Source organism: Podarcis vaucheri (genome assembly GCF_965113315.1).
Source record: "Podarcis vaucheri genome assembly, chromosome: 12".
Taxonomy (NCBI): domain Eukaryota; kingdom Metazoa; phylum Chordata; class Lepidosauria; order Squamata; family Lacertidae; genus Podarcis; species Podarcis vaucheri.
The window spans coordinates 28,694,158-28,713,960 of NC_138750.1; the positions used below are offsets into that span (position 1 = coordinate 28,694,158).

Below are 19,803 nucleotides of genomic sequence, written 5' to 3' on the forward strand. Positions count from 1 at the left end.
AGGAGGCATCTCGAAGTGATTAGCAGTGAAGTTTGGCTTCAGAATACCTTCTGCTTGGGCTGTCTGTGATGTGAGTCATCAGGTTAAGGGTTGTTAGCTATGACAGGGGAAAGAACGGCATCTGCTGCTCTCCTAGGTTAGAACATATGGCATGCACTTGTAGTTGGAAGGCAGGAATGAATCAAGGACCGGTTAACTTGACAGAAATGCATATTCAGCTGGAGTAGATGCAGAGTGGCAGCTACTGCTCATTTGGTAGTTGCTTTCTGAACACTTTTAAGGTTGCAAGCATTTGGATTTATCTGCACCTTAGGCCTTTGCATGGAGCAGGATGAACTGGTAGGATCCTGTAGGTCCAGTTTGAAGGGGGTGAGCCCTTTTTCATGCTCCCCTTAGGTATGTCATTGAAGCAAATAAAAAAAACAAGTACACCAGGAAAAGGGGTTCTAGACCAGTCCTCTAGTTTTCTGCTGGCTTGGAAATGGTTGTGCAGAGAAGAACATTTTTTTAAAAGATAGCACTCCCTATCTGAAGGGATGCTGTGCATCTACCACTTCATGACTCTTATTCCCTCTTTATGCTGCCGCATTTATAGGCCAGGCATGAATCGGAGAGCATCACTTCCTAGCACTAGTTCAGTTTCTTAGCCATTTTAGCCACTGACTTTTGTAAAGATGGATGAGAAAACGGCAACAAGCAACATTAGAATTTTACTCGCTTTCTAGAATAAAAACAGCCATAGAGTGCATAAAAGTGTTACTGTATGTACAGGAAGATTACTGTTCTCCAAAGGTCCCACAAAATGGAGTTATAAAATCATTTTAAAACACGGTACTATTAAATTCACGGCACAGTAATCATGCGCTAATGCTGCGTCCCATTTTTCTGGCTTAAATATTCTGCATCCTGCAGCTCTTGATTGCTGTACACTCTTGTTCTGGATACAATACCTTGGCTTTTTTCGGGGATTTTTCCTAGAATAAAACCTCAGGCTGAGTGCCAAACTATTCAGCCATATTTTACGGAACTCTGTTGGAAGTGCAACCTTTCAGCTGCCTGTTTCTCCTTTCAGCTCTGCCCAGCCTTGGCAAGCTGGTATTTGTGCCTGAACCAGCAAAATGCACAGGGGTTGTCAGTGGCAGATGGTTTCTCCCCCCAAAGCAGGAATGCTGCAAGTCCCACACAGACTTCTTAAGAAACTTCTTTCTGCTCCGTCTTATCAAAAGCCTCTCTACTAAAATCTCCACCCATAGGTAGATTCTATCAGCCATAATAACTAAATTGAGCTTCCAAGATCAGGGGCATTATGTCTGCAGAGAGGAGCAACAGTGAGCGTGGAACTAGATATAATTTGCCTAGGCCCTAGGACAACTAGTGATGTGAGGTGAGAATATTCTCCGGACAACAAAGCAGGCACAAGGCATGGGTGGATTTCGAACCCCGAGCAGTTATCACTCTCTTCCCTGCCGTTTGTTGCAGTTGGACATGCTCTGGAGTTATTTCCTCTCTCCTGCGCCTTTCTGCGCAAGAAAAATGAGTTCAGGCAGTGTTAGGAAGCAATACTGCAGACATTTTTTCCTGCAACACGTCATGTAACTTAACGGAATTCACAGCCACGAGGCACAGTGAGGAAGTCCTACTAGTAAATCTTGTTTCATACTACATATTTTCCCTGAATGTTTTAACACTTGGTGTTTGGTGCTGTCTATTTAAGACACTCGGTCAAGCAGATTTCGTTGGTTTGCTTTTCTCTGTCCAAACATAATGGGAGGGAAGATGAGCACCTTCCTTTTCTTTCTTATCTCAGAAAAGAGTATTGTATTCTTCCTTCTCTTACTCTTTCACAAACAAAGTCTGCCATTATTGAGACAGTAGTAACTGGAAACCTTCCCAGATACCTGTTGGTGCTGATCCTGAACACTCTACCCTGCACACAAATATACGCAAAGTTCACTCGTATTCACTCCTTTCTCCTTGGTTCATAGTAGCTATAGCTTGTCAGTGCGACCAGATCAGTTACCGTCAACAATGGTTTACCTCCGAAATGGTTTGGGAGTCCAAAACAGGCCTTCGAACACTGTTTCAAGCTGCTGAACGCGCCTTATTGCAGCTTGTTTTTTGGCCATGTAAACACATGCAGACAGTGTTTGGTCTGACAAGTCACAGACAAGAAATGGCCTTGAAACACCTGGATGTATTCCTAGAAGAAATATTGACTATAGCTAAACGTCTCCAGGAAATGCTAGGGAGGAAGCGCTTGGCAAAAAAGGTGTAAACACGATTGACCCTGCCAAATGCCCCCAGGAACGAGAGGATACAATTCAAAAGCAGTTAATGAAAGTGGTCCTCTGGCATTACTCCCAGCCACATAGGAAAGAATTGATGCCTGATGAGAAATGGATGCTTGGATTACCGGCGTAGGGAAGGAGACCCATCCCCCTTAACTACTAACTGGTTTCGAAGGCCACAGAAGGAAGGGCTGTGATTTTGCTCAGGAAAATGGAGTGTGTTGGGTTTCATGTTGGGCGCTCAATAATTCTAATACTCTGGTAAATGTTAGGTGTATTTTGAGCTCTTTCTCCCCAAAGAACTATCACAGTTCAGTAAATAGAACTGGCACCAGACAGGGAGCCAAAGTCCCTGTTTACTGCTGGACAGTTTTGACAGATTTTAAAACATATTTTTAATTGTGTGTGTCTGGGGGGCAGGGGCGGCTATTGATAGAAGAATGCGGTATCTTGATTTACAAGTGTTAAAGGAGGACTTCAGCATTGCCTCCACATTCATAGCTTCTTGTTGACATCTAAGGTTATTAAAAGCCTGAAACAACAAATGCCATGGCATTTTCCTTTGCCGCTTCTTTAATAGCAACATCGCGTTCCTTTGAAATTTCATTCTGTATATGTAAAAGTGCCTAAAGATGGGACATGAGATAGAATGGGCGAAAGAGTAAAATTTATTATCTTGAGAAGAGTATGGAGCATCTCCAACTATCTCAAAAATAAAATAAAATATGGAGACAGGATGGGGATCCTCTGACCCGTGATCCTCTGACCCGTGCTTTCCACCCAGCCACCAGGACTCAACTCCCTTCTGGCTACTGAAAGGAAAAGCAGGGGCATAATAGTAGTAGTAAACCAGATGTGGATTGGGAAGCTGAGGTAGATGATAGAAGGGCTCTAAACCTTTCCTCTCTGCTAGGATCTCAGTCCAGATTAGGGGGGGCCCACGCCTGCAGATTTGCATTGTCAAAAAACTACCCCATGATGAAAGGGATCCCACAGCTCAATTCCCTTTTTGCCAATGCAAGGCCTGGGGATCATTCTGGATCTGTTATGTGCACTGGTGGAAAAACTCCAATTGCAGTGTGTGTATTTTGTGTGTTTAGGTAAGTAGGTATGAAGGTACATGGATGGCTAGTTGGATGGATGGATGGATGGATGGATGCACAGAGAGACAGACAGACAGAGAATTGTGTGTGTATGCATAAAGGAGACTGAGCAGATTAAGGATTCCCAACCTTTTTTTGGCCATGCCCGACTTAAGCATCTCTAAAATCCTGATTCCCACCCCCTCCCCGGTGACATATAATTCTTATTATTCAAAAAGTGAATTCCTATTCACGTGGAGGAAGCCTAAAAGACCATTAACTGTTAATAAGTCATTCTCGAATTGCCCCCCCCCTAAAAATCAAGTTGACCCCCTGTGGGGCGTGTGCTCCACGTTGGGAACCACGGGGGTAGCTGGTGGATCAAGGGGGTGTTCTTCTTGAGACAGATTGATAGGGATGGTGCTTGTGAATGTGAGAGATGCCCACATTTGACTCCACCCTGGGATCCAGCCCCTGACACATTTCCCCTGAGCTAAGATTAGTCTGTAGCTGAATATAGATCAGACCACATTAATGGGCCATTTAAGGTTGCCAGGTCCTAAACTGACCAACTTGAGAGCCCAGGGGATTTTAGGACTACGCATTGGTTAATAACATAGCTTGCAGCTGAAACAGGTTGGTTTTTTAAAAAAATTAATCTGTGGGGGAGGAGTGTTTTGCATCAGGTCTAGTGCCCAGGGAGAAAAGGTTTAACCCTTCTCTCCCCAGCCAGGATCCTGCCGATGTGATCCTGTTGTGGCAGTGAGTCTGAAGGGGAAAAGTCTTCCTAGTGCCAGTGGGAGTTTTTTCCATTGCCTCTTGCAGCACATGGGTCACTTTTCATCAAGTAGGATTAAACTTGACCTCCTCATGCACTGGAGTACCAATGAAAATCCAGGGATCGGGCTTATTTTTAAAAACAACAACTTGATATTACAGCTAAGCTCCAATCCTAAAGGGAACTGGTACCTTTTTATCTAGATGCATTTGGGCTCGAAATGACCCCTTAAAGATCAGAGCAAAAGTCTTAATTAACCAATTTTTGCCTCACCTGATTTTATCAATAAAGGAGGGGCAGACATACACACTTGGAAAATTCAGATGTTTTCAACTTTTCCATCAAGTTGAGGTATCATCCTAGCTCTGAAGATCTCAGGACATTTGCCATTCTGGGGACAAAGTGGTTTTTCGTTGAATTGGAGCAAATGGCAACCGGGTTTTCTGTGGGTTGCTGTTGGTTTCGATTTAGCACTAAAGAGCAGGCTTTCTGGGGGAAAGTCAAAACCGCTTGTACCTACTCATAGAACTACATTGGCTCATAGAATCCTAGAGTAGAAAGGGACCCCGATGATCATCTAATCCAACCCCCTGCAGTGCAGGAATATGCAGCTGCCCCGTACAGGGATCAAACCCACAACCTTGGCATGATCAGCATTAATCTCTAGCCAGCTGAGTTAACGCTACTTGTCCAGAAGCAGAAGTGTGGGCGAGCCCTTAGTTTCATTCAAAATATGTCTTTCTTTCTTTTTAAAGCTAAGTAGAATAATTTAAAAATATAAATTCTCAAGTGATTCGTCATGCTTGCCCTAAAAAACATATTCTGTTTGAGGAAAGCAAGTGTTTACTCCCACTTGCTGAAGAGGCATGTTTGATCTTGCCCTGGTTATTCATAAATCAGTTTCAATGTCAGTTCGTTATTACCATCTGAGAGTGCTTTTCCTGTCTTTCACGGGCTTTGTAATGGGTTTGGCTACATGCCAAGGCCACTAGAACTTTTCTATAGAAGCAGGGCTGGTTTAGACGTTAGTAGGTCTTACACTTTTAACCCATTGTCTTCTCCGGTCTCCTTTAACTGGTCTAAATTTGAAGATTGACAGGAGAAAAGTCACCTTGTAAGTGACATTTTCACCCAGACGCTATAATGCCCATTACAGTTTTCTAATGCAAAGCACGGTAAGTGCTCACTGGTAGATGTTTGGTTATTTGGTGTGTGGTGATCTGCAACAGAGAACCCTTGTGTAGAAAATAAATAGCCAATGTAAATTCCAAAGTAGTTAGTCATATTCCATTCTAAGGAAGCAAAGGAATGTGAGGAAATGGGTGTTGCAATGGTTTGAGACGAAGATATAACCCAGAAAAATGTGTGTGTGTGTGTGTGTGTGTGTGTGTGTGTGTGTGTGTGTGTATTTACCAAGTATCTAATAAAGGGCCTTATCTGAAGTCACTTGCTATGTCTCCTACCTTCGTACATTCCAAAGGCGAATTTCAATGTCTTCAGGTGAGACAGAGCACACAAGAACCACTTTAAATGTTACAGTGTGCAATAGGAATACAATAGTTTCGCTTAAGCCCAATGTTAACCACACTTTTTGTGTCTAGAAATTAGTATAAAATATGTAGCACAGTAAGTTTCTAAGCAGCTAAAGTGCAACTTCCCGTCACCTAAATCTACTCTTTACTTTAGAGGAAAGGAGAAACTCTTTGAATTAATTGACGGTGCAAAAAGACCCATAAAGAAACATGTGGGGTTGTTTTTCCCCCCTTTCAAATATTTTTAGAGCACTAAACTGTCTGTGTTTTGAACCATAAAGGCAACCATATAAGATCAGCTGAGACACCTTAATAGCCCAAATGTACTTTTTTTTTTTGTCTTAAACATTTCAGGCCATAGCACAAAACACAGATCTTAAAGACCGGTTACGCAGAATACATGCCGAATCTGTGCTTCTTGATTCAGCAGCTAATGCAAAATCCAGCCCTGATTTGGCAAAGGTGGGTATAGATTTTTCTGCCCTGGTTTGGCAAAGGTGGGTATAGATTCCCTGTCCTTCTGCAAAGCTGCTTGCTGCTTCTCTCCCCCACCTCAGCCCAACCAATACCCTGCTTCTTTTTTCCACCCCATTCAGCTGCTCCTTTTCCTGTGCTTATGACTCATCTGTTGTGACATGAATTATTGTGCATACTTCCCATAGAACAGTTTTATTTCCAAGCATGTTTTCGGTGCTTTTTGCTGACAGCCTAGTTGCTGCCCTTCCGCTGTTAGAGTTTCATTAGCAAAAGTTGTCCTGTCCTTTTCTTTGGTGTCGCTGAACAGTTTTGTGTCTCTAACTAGTTTTCTATAGTTCCTTCCATTACAGCTTTTGTGCGTGCGTGCGTACACACACACACACACACACCACGTGTCATGAGACACAACTTGCATTCTGTTTTGTAAATAGCCGAAGTAGAATATTTCAACACTGCTCATCAGCCTGAAAAGCACATCTCTCAAAAGCTACTGGGGGAAAAAGTGCTATAATATGCCAATGCGCCATCATCATGCCAGGTTCTTGATATTTGGAAGAATAAGGTGAAATCGCAAAGCATCGCTGGAGCTGCAGAGTCTCCCTGCCAGTAGCCAAGTTTACCTTTTTGCTTGAACGTCTTTCTGGCACTTGCAACTGCGATTTCCATAAAATTGAACAGAAATATATTTATAATTCGTAGCAGGTAGATGGCGGCTATGAAGGAAGCAGGGCTGTGTTGCTAACCACATGCTCTCTAAATTTTGACTAGCACAATAACTTAGTCTGATCTTATGTAATACTTTTTGAGAAGCCAGATAGAAATTGGTAGGCTGATTTAACATTGACTGATGTTTTGAGTAAACAGGTGGTGCCGGTGAGCACCTCGCGATTAAACTTTGGAACGTACTATGTTATGACTTGGAAGGGAGGAAAGATTGAAAATTAATGACCTTGTTGGCACATAGTGCTGTGCCAGTAGTGCTTCCTATGTACTTCTTTCACTGATAACACAGAGACTCACAATAACACCACATTCACAAGAGGCAGCAGAGAATGCATGCAAGGGCTGTGACAGCCGCCAACTTAGATAGATGGTTTTAAAAGAGGATTATACAAATTCATGGAGGACAAAACGATCAATGGTGCTAGCCCTAATGGCTGCTGTCAATAGTGGCTATGGTGTACCTCCAGTCAGAGGCAGGATGTCTTTGGATGCTAGTTGCTGGAAATGACAGGGACGGGATTACCATTGCGCTGAGGTGCAGCTTGTGGGCTTCCCATGGACATCTTTTCCACACTCTGAATATTATGCTTTGTGTGTTCTTACACCACCACTACGTTCTGTCCACAGTAGTAGGCATAACATAACCGTATTTTTTTTGGGGGGGGATAAAAATATACGCGAGGGCACAGTTTTAGCTGTGAGTTAATTCTTTAAATATATATTTTTTAGATTCGTGCCAAAATGCTTCTTTGATTTTGTGCAAATTTTAAAATCTTTTGAAAACAAAACACATCTTGTTAAAACAGCACTATCCATAAATAATTATAATGGAGGTGCGTGAAGAGAAGAGACATGGAAAATAGGGCTCAACCTGATGAAAAGTTTTAAAAAGATGGAAGGGTTTGCACTAGCTTCTTCATTTGCAGAAACTCTGCTACTGTTCCATTTTTTATTTTTAAGTGGCGTTTGTGAATGTTCAAAAGAAACAGGCAGGAGAACAACTGTTTGCTCACTTTTTAGGGGCTGTCTACGTGATGTTGTCATCAAAGTGGCAATTCCAGGACCTACTCTGATTGTTGATCAGGATCTGCATAGACTTCACCAGTTCTGAACAAGTGATTTGATTTGTTAGAGTTGTATATCAATTTATACTTTTTTTGAAAAAAGTATCAAAATGATGTACAATATTTTTAATACACCGAAGCATGATTAAACATATTAACATAGGAAACTGCTGCCTACAGAGCCAGACCAATGGTCTGTGTAGTTCACTGTTGTCTACTCTGGCAGGCAGCAGCTCTCTAGCAGGAGTCTTTCCCAGCCCTACCTGGGAAGGTAGATTGAGTGACTGTAATAACAATATTATGGGGACGCGGGTGGCGCTGTCGGTTAAACCACAGAGCCTAGGACTTGCCGATCAGAAGGTCGGCGATTCGAATCCCAGTGACGGGGTGAGCTCCTGTTGCTCGGTCCCTGCTCCTGCCAACCTAGCAGTTTGAAAGCACGTCAAAGTGCAAGTAGATAAATAGGTACCGCTCCGGCGGGGAGGTAAACGGCGTTTCCGTGCACTGCTCTGGTTTGCCAGAAGCGGCTTAGTCATGCTGGCCAGATGACCCAGAAGCTGTATGCCGGCTCCCTTGGCCAATAAAGCGAGATGAGCGCCGCAACCCCAGAGTCAGTCACCACTGGACCTAATGGTCAGGGGTCCCTTTACCTTTTTAATAACAATATCACTGAAGCTGCCCAGGATGCTAAAAACATTTTTACGCAGCCCTGAAATCATAGTAAAGTAGACTCTAAGCATTCCTATCTGGGAAGCTCATTGAAACGACAGAGAAGGCATATTCTCTAGTTACCCATTCTCCATACTTATTTTGGACACAGCAAAAGGTGTGTCTCAGATGACGAGCACAGAGTCTAAGCAGGAAAAGAGACGATCCTTTAGGTATTGGGGTTGCAGTGAGGCTGGAGGGGAAGAAGTGGGAGTTCACAGTTTAGAATTAAAAGATGTTACCAACAGTAGCTGGGTTTTTTTAATCTGTTATTTTCATAATGCATGCCTGCAAAAGACATTTGAAGAGACAATGCTCAATTACTTTTAGAGAAGCCGGTAAACTTTAGCCCACCCTTTGTCTGGATGTATTTCATTTTGCAGCTGAACCATAGGACATTATATTTATATTAGAGTTTGTAATACGATGTTCCAAGCCCAGCTTTTGCAAAATGGGTTTTGAGGATGCATTGATTTTTCAGTTTCAAGAGATGCAATTGATCTGTTTTGGATGGAATGTTGTTGGTGAATTATCCTTCACAACCGTATATTTCTGATTGCTAAAGATTAGTTGTCTTCCTTGAGCTGCAGGAACGGCTGAGCTGTGTTCTTAGGCGCAGTATCAGGACTTTAGCCTCCCATCAGTTTTGAACTGAAAGCCTGAGGGATATCAGGCAGTGGCTTAACTTGTGCACCACCACTGAGCTCTGTTGAAAGCAGAAAGCTTCAGGAAATAAGCCTCATCTGCCAAGGAAGTTTCCCTTGCACTGGTGGGGCAGAACTGGTCTGCTGATGCTCCATTAGCGCTGTAAAATCTTCTGGTTCAGGACTGTTAAGTTATAAAGTGACAAGCTCTTACTATTTACAGACTTCCTTTCTTCCCTCTCCCCTTACCATTGGCTGTGCAGAAGCTGAGAGCTGAGTCTGGTGCACAGAAAATGTTAAAGAATCCCAGTGCTGGATCATTAAATGCAACTTCTTTACATTGTTTGTTTCTCATCCTATACAGTGGAACCTCGGTTTTCCGTTCTGGAAGACCGTTCGACTTCTGAAACGTTCAAAAACCCAAGGAGCAATGGGCTAGCTGCAACGTCAATGGGGGAAAATGGAAAATGCGCCTCGGAAGCCGTTCAACTTCTGAGGCATGTTCGAAAACGGAAGCAACCGTACTTCTAGGTTTTCGGCGTTCAGGTTCCAAATCATTTGGCTTCCGAGATGCTCGAAAACCGAGGTTCCACTGTGCCAGTCTTGTCTAACCTAGAACCCTCCAGATGTTTTGGACTATAACTCTCACCATCCCTGGTCAATTCCCTTTCTAGCTAGGACTGATAATAGTACAAAACATCTGGAGAGCAGCAGATTGAGGAAGGCCATTGGTGAGAATTTAACTTGCCTACTCCCCAGACCTCTCTTCTAGTGGTTGTAAAGCAGGAGTAGGGAGCTTATGGGTTCTCCAGATCTAGTTGGACTCCAACTCCCTCCCACCCCAGCATGGCCAAGGATGAAGGGAGTTGTACTCTTGCAACATGGAGATCCACAGGCTTCCTACCCTTGCAATGAAGCATAGAGCAGCTCACAACAACTATTTGTGGTGTCCTTCCCCCCCCCCCCCCACCATGGAAAGCCTCTGTGCATTGAGTCTAGATATAAATGGCAGCAGTGAATGGGACATGAAACCTTTTTACACGATGGAGCTGAGGTTTAATATTGGGAATTGTGTGTTTGTTTTTTTGTTAACAGCTGGGCTATACTAACATGGATTCCACAGAACCTTTGGGTCACAAACAGTGAAGAAATGGAAAAATGAGGAGTTGTAGTGATGTTTTCTATGGCATAATCGTGGCTGTAACTGCTGTGTATTGCATTACACCAAATCTCTTGGTTGATTGATTTTCCCATTAAATAGAACCATATTAAGCTTTAGACATTGTCAAACAAACAAGAAACATATGTTTTTACCCATCCTACTTTGGTAACAGCACCTCTTCTCCTTTCATGAATGCTTTGATCCATCATGGTGTATTTATTGATAAAGGTAAACCTAGCAGTTCAAAAGCCTACTAGTGCGAGTAGATAAATAGGTACCGCTGCAGCGGGAAGGTAAACAGAGTTTCCGTGCGCTCTGGTTTCCATCACAGTGTTCCATTGTGCCAGAAGCGGTTTTGTCATGCTGGCCACATGACCCAGAAAGCTGTCTGTGGACAAACACCGGCTCCCTTGGCCTGAAAGCAAGATGAGCGCCGCAACCTGGTTGTCGCCTTTGACGGAACTTAACTGTCCAGGGGTCCTTTACCTATTTACTTTCTTACTTATTGATGCTGAGCTTCTCTTGCATAAGGCCAAATCTAAGAATCCTAGTAACTGACTTGAAAGCTAAGGCTCATGGAGAAGAGTGTTCCACGTACAGTTGACTTTAATGAGTTATTTTAATAATATGTGTAGTGCCAAGGCCTGACACATCAAATAGCTCTTGATAGTTAAGTGACCAAATTATCAGAACTAAAACAGCAAAGCTGTCGAGTGGAAAACACTCTTGTAAATGCCTTTTTTTAATAGAAAAAACACATTACAGATAAGCTTTGTGGATAAGCTAAGGACGTCAGTTTCAATTAGCCAAGTGTGCTGCTTACTTCCCAATCAAAATCTATAAAATGCAGTATAGAATTATAGAGCTGGAAGGGACCTCCGACAGATCCCTTGGGGGGGGTCAAGGAACCTTTCATTGGCATGGGTAAAGTCTGTGTAAAATGAAATTATGAAGTAACCTTCCCCATACAAATGTTGCTGGATTACAGCTCCCATCATCCCCAACCATCGGCCATGCTTGCTGATGTTGCATTTCGACAAGTCAACACAAGTGTATTGAGGGGTATTGATACACCTGCCCAATTCTCTGTGGTGAACAACAGGAAAAGGTTTTTTAAAAAGGATTAAAATTGGAGCTGCCACCCTCCCTCTTTTTTCTTTTTGTTTTGTAAAACCAAGCAATTAGCCTGATTTGATGAAGTGTCGGGGGCACTACCACTTTCCTGTCCTGCTTTATTTTCACAAGGGATGTGCAGAATGTTATTCGGAGCCTGTTGTTTATCAAGCATTTATTCTGATTTGCTTGTGGGGAGTTTGTAGGACATTTGCATCAAGCAATTGTTTTCTCATACTTCCCAGCGCACATTCCCACTAACTTAACACAAAAGGCCCCATTTCTCAAAGCAGGTTTGTTGCGCAATCTGCTTTAACTCTTCGATCCAAACTTGCCGTACGTATGACTGTGTCTCATCCATTAAAAAAAAACCAGTAGTAATAGCTTGAAAGTGATCTTAGTCAGAGCTTAAGCCTGTTGATTTATTGTGGGGAAGAACAAGCTGATAAGGAGCGTTCTAGCAACTGTCTTTCAGGCTGGCAAAACAAGATGTGAGGGCGGAAAAGAATTATACGAAGTACATAATGCCTGTCTTTATTTGACATTTTGCTGAATCCTTCTATGCTTTTGCTCCTTGTGTCCTTTCTAAAGTGCATGCTGCCCTCAATTCTTTTTACTGCAGGGAGTATTCAAGGTGCTGCTTTCCAGATGCCGGCCTTTGGCAATGCTAGCTGGGACTAATGTGAGTTGGAGCCGCACATCATCTGGAGAGCAACAGATTAGCTACCCCTGTTTTGCAGCCTGTACTTCAGTTTTTCAGTAACAATCTAATGCTCCTGGTCAATGTTCTTTTTTTCCATATGAGGTTTGGCGACATGGGGATTCTCTTCCCAATTTCTCTGCATTTCTCTCATAGATAGATAGATAGATAATCATTATTTAATTTTCTGTTTTACAATTTAGAATACTCATTTAAACATCCTTCAAATATCAGTGACTTCCCTTCTTCTCTTTCCATGGTTCATTCTGCATATCATAAATCCCTGCATATTTTACATATTTCATTATTACATCCACCAAAACTTACTTACACTGTTGAATTTATCTTAATGCTGCCAACGTTTTCAGGTGTACACAATTTCCCCCATATATTCAATAAACATTTTCCAGTATTCCCTTATTTTCTTCTTGTTCTCTTATTCTATATGTTAAGTTCGCAAGCTGCGCGTATTCCATCAACTTAAGTTGCTGTTCTTCTTTAGTTGGGACCTCGCTCGTTTTCCATTTTGGGGCTGACAAAACACGGGCCCACAGTGGCAGCATATGTAAATAACCTTTTTTGACACCTGGGAATTTCCATCTGAATGATCCCCAATCCACGTTTCTCTATGGTTGCGGTGACAGTGGATACTCTGTTCACATCCACCATTTTTTTTATTATGCTGGATTTTACATATAGGGAAATGTGTCTTCTGCCAGATCACTAGTGGACCCCACTAGCAGCAAGCAGCACTTTTAAACAAAGTAAAAGGAACGCTATGGAGTGTGACAGAATCCTGGGGCTGCCTTGCTTCCTCTGCTCACCCTATAAGCTTGTTTGAGCAAATAGTACAGTGGTACCTTAGTTCTCAAATGCCTCAGTACTCAAACAACTTGGAACCCAAACGCTGTAAACTGGGAAGTGTTCTGGTTGACAAACTTTTTTCAGAAGGCAAACGTGCTCCGTTTTGAGTGTTATGCTTCTGATTTAAGTGCCACACTTCCGTTTTGAGTGTTACGCTGAGGTCTGTCTGTTTTTGCTATTTATTTTGCATTTTTTGTTTTTGCAGCTCTTTTTGTTTTGTATTTGTGACTGTGTGGAACCCAGTTCAGCTGCTGATTGATTGTGTGACTGCAGTACATTATTTATTGCTTTTATTTTATGGATCAATGGTCTCGTTAGATAGTAAAATTCATGTTAAATTGCTGTTTTAGGGGTTGCTTTTAAAAGTCTGGAATGAATTAATCCATTTTGCATTACTTTCTATGGGAAAGCGCTCCTTGGTTTTGGAACGCTTTGGTTTTGGAACGGATTTCCAGAACGGATTAAGTTTGAGAACCCACGATACCACTGTATGTGGCTTTTGGTATCTTTGGGGTTGAAACTCAAGGGTAGGCAGAATGCAGAAGGTCCAAGATGCGACCCCTGAGAGTCTCTGACAGTCAATGTAGACATAGGGCAGCTCCCTCCGTTGTTAACAATGACACTTTCGCTCAAGGCTCTTTTCTGTCTCTCATTTGCAGGAAAACTCAGACGACGAGAACAGGGGTCTAGTTCACCAGCTTTCCAACGAAAGTCGGCTGTCTATAACGGATTCGCTCACCGAGTTTTTTGATGCTCAGGAAGTCTTGCTGTCTGCCAGCTCTTCAGAAAACGAGGTCTGGGCACCGGCGTCGGAAGCAATGGTCTCATGTCGCTTGTTTCAAAGCTGTTTGACCTTTACCGTCTCGGCACACTAATTGCAAACCCAGGGCAGCAAGCGACATGTTATGTACCATTCAGAATACACAATTATTTATCACTGCTAGGTTTGAAAAGCAGTTTGAAAAAGGGGGAGGAGGGGTTTGCAGGAAATGCTGCTTATAGATGTTACCGAGGTTGTGTTGTTTTGTTTTGTTTTTTAAAAAAGCATATTGTCAGGGGTTCAGGAGCAGAGGCAAGGGCAAGGGAGGAAACAGAGAGCGAGGGGGAGGAGGCAGAGGAAAAGATGAGTGATGACGACGACCCGAGATCTCCGAGTCTTTCCAGTGAATCAGAAGATTCACAGAAAGGAGCACCAGTGGCCAGGGCAAGGGGGGAGCCTAGGGGGACACCCCAGGGAGATAGAGCCAGAGGGGACTCAGAGGAGAGCAGTTGGAAATCGGGACCAGCGTCACCGCCAGAGAGCAGGGAAGAGGAAGAGAGCCAGGGATCAAGCGCTGGCAGCTCACAACAGGGGGGAGGGCATGAGTCAGGAGTGGCCACACCTCCATCGGGGAGCGAAGAAACGGTCAGACGGAAAGTGGAAGGTGGGATGCGCGCGCCAAGTTCAAATGCACAGGGAAGTGACGCAGTGGGCAGCCCTGAAAGAGAGCCAGGTCCTAAAGCCCGGCGCAAGGAGACAGGAGAGTCCGGGGGGTCGGCGTCAGAAGAATCCAGGAAGGAAGAGACCCCGGGGGGCAGAGGGACCCAGAGGAGAACAGTCAGGCGGAAAAGGTGGAGCAGGGCTAGGATATTAAGTTGGTGCGCAAGGGGCGGAGACTCAGATGGGACTTCGCCGATCTAGCCATTAGACGTAGAGTTGCACGCAGCAGCTTGAGAATGGAAACTGTAACTCAATAAAGACTTTTACTTAATGATCGCTGGCTAGCGTGATCCTCTGTGAGCTAGGATCTGGAAGCAGCTCTGACACATATGTTCAAATATTATTTGTCTGTCTGACAAATGTTACAAAGATTTGTGGGTGTGTGGGTATTAAACATTGGGATGTGTATTTAGGTTTCTGTTTTGCTCTTGACACACACAAGTAGAGTCCCTAACAGCAGGGTTTTGCCGTTGCAATATCCATTTCAAACTTCATGGCCTCTTTTTATCCACTTTTTCAGTTTCCCAAATACTGTGGTGTTCTGCATGTTCCTTTTAATCAGAATGAAAGCATATTTCCTTCCGCCTCAGGTATCTGATGATGATTCATACGCGAGTGATGTGAGTGATAACATCTCCGAAGACAACCTAAGTAACGACATAGAGAATGAAAGGCAAACCCTCGGTAGGAGTTACAAATTTCTTTGTGGTCTGTCCTGAGGGTTTCTGCTTTCTCTTTACCAGAAACTTGTAGTGCAGAAATGAAGATACAGACACGTTCAGGATTGTGTTTCCTTTTAAAGGGTTATTTTTGCAACAGTGAAATGGCCTACAGTGATCTCTCCCCTGTAGGAGAAACCACCTGTATAATAATAATAATAGTAGTAGTAGTAGTAATATACCACCCTATACCCGCAGGTCTCAGGGCGGTTCACAACATAAAATCACAATACAAATGCACAAAATACACAATATGAATGAAAACAAGAACCACAGAGCTCAGAGGTTCTTGCCCTCCCTTTCCCATTCCCTCTGTATAGGTTTTGGAGCCTGTGCAGTCATACACAAATCCTTCATCCCTAGTAATGGCCTGATGCGCTGCAGCACACACCGTCAAAGAGGGTGAGGGGAGGAACATAGCTCCATTGACTCCCATGACCTTGCTTCCAAATGCACAGCACTTAGGTGGGGATGGATTGTGCCCCAAGGCCTTCGTCCAATAAGCATGCAGCAGTTACCCACTTTTGTCACACAAGGCCCAGGTGTTCCCATTCCAGGCTGTGCTCTTGCTGAAGTGATATTTCTTTCCCCTTCCGCTTGATCGAGAGGTGCCAACTACAATAAAATATGGCGGGGCAGGTAAGCCCCCCCCCCCCCAAGATGGATCTCAAGGCTTGGCACACGCACAACATTTTAATGGCAATACCCATCAACTTTGGGGAGGCCCGGCCCTCTCAAATACTTAATTGGGGTGGGGGGCAAAAGGACCTCAGCCCTTAGGAGTTGGTACTTATGCACTAGATTTACTGGTTGTTGTTTTCTCTTTCTTCACAAAGGAGGCAGAACAAACAGATCGGTCCATAGCTATCAAACATATATGCTTTCCCTGGAATAAAAAGTCCTGCTTAAAATGTGGCAGGGTGTTGTTGTTTTTCAAAAAGTGTAGCTGATAAAACATACAGCACCTTTGGGACTCTTCTGCATGGTTCTGGGCTGGCAATTAGCTGCACTGGTCCCACGTTGCGCATCGTTGGTGCTGGAATTTGAAAACTAATTTCCTACTTGAATACACAGAGATTATCTTCCCAATTCAGGCAAAATTAAACACTTGCTTAAAATGGGGAGCAATTCGGTTTCAGGGAAACAGATGGGGGGGGGGGATAGAGAGCTAATTTGGTGCAAGGAGTCTCAAATTCCTGCACAGCTATGAAACTTTGCTGGTTTCTCTTGGGCAAGCCACAACGTCTCGGCATAACCTACATCCTCTTCAGGACTGTGTTGAAAGGAAGCCTCTTTGTGGTTTGCTACAACTGCAAAAGTGTCGATATTAACCATGGGGTGTTGCCAAATTTAATCCTGGCCTCTTGTCTTCTAGACAGTGTTCCCGACGACAGCTTGGAATGCCATTCCAAGCGGAGGACGTGTCTGCCGGCTCCGTGTCCCAACACTAGTAACATCAGCCTCTGGAACATTTTGCGGAACAACATTGGGAAAGACCTCTCCAAGGTGGCCATGCCAGTGGAGCTGAACGAACCGCTGAACACTTTGCAGCGCCTCTGCGAGGAATTGGAGTACAGCGAGTTGTTGGATAAAGCGGCACGTACGCCCAACCTGTTTGAGAGGATGGTAAGAGGAAATTGGGTCCCTCGGCAGCTCTAGAAGGAAAGTGAGTTCTCTTTTGCATGTCCTCAGGCATGTGATGGTTCGTGCATCAGCTGTCAGGAGCGAGCTGGCCAACAGTAAATCACACAAAGTAAGTGGAGTTAACGCTTGACCAGAAGAAACAGGAGATGAGCACAGGAACTCTTCTTCAGTAGGTCTTGCCCCTATGAAGCAGTTGCGGAGACTGGAGATTCCTGCCTTCCCACAGTTGTCTTTGTCTGCGGGTGGCGCTGTGGTCTAAACCACTGAGCTTAGGGGTTGCCAATCAGAAGGTCGGCGGTTCGAATCCCCGCGACAGGGTGAGCTCCCATTGTTCAGTCCCTGTTCCTGCCAACCTAGCAGTTCGAAAGCACGTCAAGTGCAAGTAGATAAATAGGTACCGCTCTGGCGGGAAGGTAAACGGCGTTTCCATGCACTGCTCTGGTTCGCCAGAAGTGGCTTAGTCATGCTGGCCACATGACCCGGAAGCTGTACACCGGCTCCCTCGGCCAGTAAAGCGAGATGAGCACTGCAACCCCAGAGTCGTCTGCGACTGGACCTAATGGTCAGGGGTCCCTTTACCTCCTCTCCAGGGCTTTTCCCAAGCAATCTAAGGCTGCGTCTGTGTGCCTGCCTCTGCTCCTTCCCTTTCATCTCTCTCCTGGTTCTGGGAAACTAGAGGTGAGGGGAGCTTGGCACAGCAGGACGGGGAGACACCCATACCTTTTCACCAGCCTGACTCATCTCTTCCTCTTGGACTCCCTCTTCCCACTCGCCTGCTTCAACTTCTGCCTCGGATTCTGGACATCTCTCTGCCACAGACTCTCCCAGCTCACTAAACCCTGCTTACCTGTTCAGCTTCTGACACCTCCCCTTCCCAGTCTGCTCCCTCTTCTCTCCCTGACTACTCATCATCATCCCACCACCCATTGAGATGAATCCCCAGTGTGTTGGATACAGTAACGTATAAACTGTCACTTAAAAAACAACCAGCAAGTTTCCCTCTGTTTCTTTGTATTTGCCTTCTGGAAGCTATTTGGTGGTGTTATGACTGCAGGGTGCCCGGACCCCCCATGAAAAGCACAATAAACTGTTTTTGCACCCCGTTCATTCTGTGCATGAAGCAAACATTCTGGCTGCCATTCAGAAAAATTCATGCTGACAGCTCCATCTGCCCTCGATGGAGCTTTGACATGGTTTGTCATGGGAGTCTACCTCTGCTATTTCTATGAATTGATCTGGAGGTGCTTATTGTGCTTTTAATGAGAATGAAGCCATAATAAAAATCCAGTAGTCGTTTTATTCATTGCAATGGAATTTAGTTCAAAACAGCCATTTAATTTTTGTTTTCTTCTTAAAGTCTATTGCAATTCAGGAACTTTAGTGTCATTCTGTAAATACTGAGTCATGTTCCCATGCTAAAGATATTGTTCCAGATTGCAGGAAACATATCTGCAAATATTAAAATTGCAAAGTGGAGAAAAAATGGTGTCTGCAGTCAGTGTGAGATTAGAACATCCTCCCCCCCAAAAATCAGATTTTTAAAAAATTAAAATGCAGCAAGACATGACACATATTATTAATGACCAACGTAACATGATGTCTTCTGTTTGTAGGTATATGTGGCTGCTTTTGCCGTATCTGCTTATGCATCCAGTTACTACAGAGCTGGAAGTAAGCCTTTTAATCCTGTGCTTGGAGAAACCTACGAATGTATCCGAGAAGATAAAGGCTTTCAGTTTTTTGCTGAACAGGTACTACTTTTCTGTTGTGGTCCAGGCTGAAAAATTTGCTAGTTCTGATTATGTGGCAGTAGGTTAATTTTATACTGAATTGCTTCAGTTGACTTTTGCATACATAGCTTGAACTGAGATTGTTGAAAGCTGTGGAATAGAATGGTTACTTTGAGGAACCACCTCCAAATCCATATATTTTAGAGTGAGTGGGTGCCTTGCACCTTAGTGTTTTCTTTACACTCGCTAAAATATTTTACTTTTACCACTGCCCTGTGTATCCAGATGGCAAGTGAATTATATCCCTTAGTTTCCTGGCAGTAACTATACATAAACTTGATACAAAACAGCTCAGGTTCCACTTTAAAGTGAAAAGCAAAATTAATTATATTTTAAATAACTACAGTATAAATAGATGGTTACATTAGCTTGTATGGTTACATTATGCTGAGCTTGGTTGCTATTTCTTGTACCTCAGAAATGTTACTGTTTCTTTTCCGTTACTTAAATCTGTAGCAAATTTCCGTAAACCACTCCAACCCGATTAAACACTTCTCAGTCTAGAGACTATATTTCTCTAAGGTGAGACAGAAATGAACTTCATTATTACTCAACAGGAAATACTTCACTTTTTCTCAGGCCTGATCCTTATCCTGTACTAAATAACACTCTCTAACAATAGCTCTGACTGGAAACCAAACTTGACGTTTAACTGCCTTTTTCTGGTATTTGTGTTTCCCTATATCTATTTTTTATTTTATTTTTGGATTTATTTTATGTTTTGGATTTTATTTCTTTGCAAGTGACTTGATTTAAGACAGTTTATATACCTACATTTACTTGTTTTTATTATTTATTTTTTAAAAATAACAGTCCTCATTAACTTCCCATTCAAATGGGAACGGAATACAAATTAGTATTAATCGCTTTACACCTGCTCTTCTGGGTTGTTGTTTTTAAACATTTCTTTTAATGTTTCGTTATCACTATCCAATGCTGGTTTTGCTGTCACAAGCTCCCTCTTGTGGTCAGTGCTGTGCTTGAAATAAAATGAAACTATTAAAATAATTCATGAGAGAGGAATGGAAGTCATTT

The 19,803-nt window shown here is 43.4% G+C and overlaps 1 protein-coding gene across 5 annotated transcripts in view; it reads left to right on the forward strand.

Moving 5' to 3' along the window:
• OSBPL3 (oxysterol binding protein like 3) overlaps positions 1 to 19,803 on the forward strand; it is a 59,609-nt gene that overhangs the window by 25,713 nt on the left and 14,093 nt on the right. For 3 of the 5 annotated variants that reach the window (XM_082193321.1, XM_082193322.1, XM_082193324.1), the window contains 5 exons: positions 6,035 to 6,142; positions 13,795 to 13,929; positions 15,206 to 15,299; positions 16,710 to 16,960; positions 18,592 to 18,729. In XM_082193321.1, the coding sequence (XP_082049447.1) occupies positions 6,035 to 6,142; positions 13,795 to 13,929; positions 15,206 to 15,299; positions 16,710 to 16,960; positions 18,592 to 18,729 (726 nt within the window). The remainder of the gene's footprint in view (positions 1 to 6,034; positions 6,143 to 13,794; positions 13,930 to 15,205; positions 15,300 to 16,709; positions 16,961 to 18,591; positions 18,730 to 19,803) is intronic. The other 2 variants (XM_082193323.1, XM_082193325.1) reach the window with 1 other exon arrangement.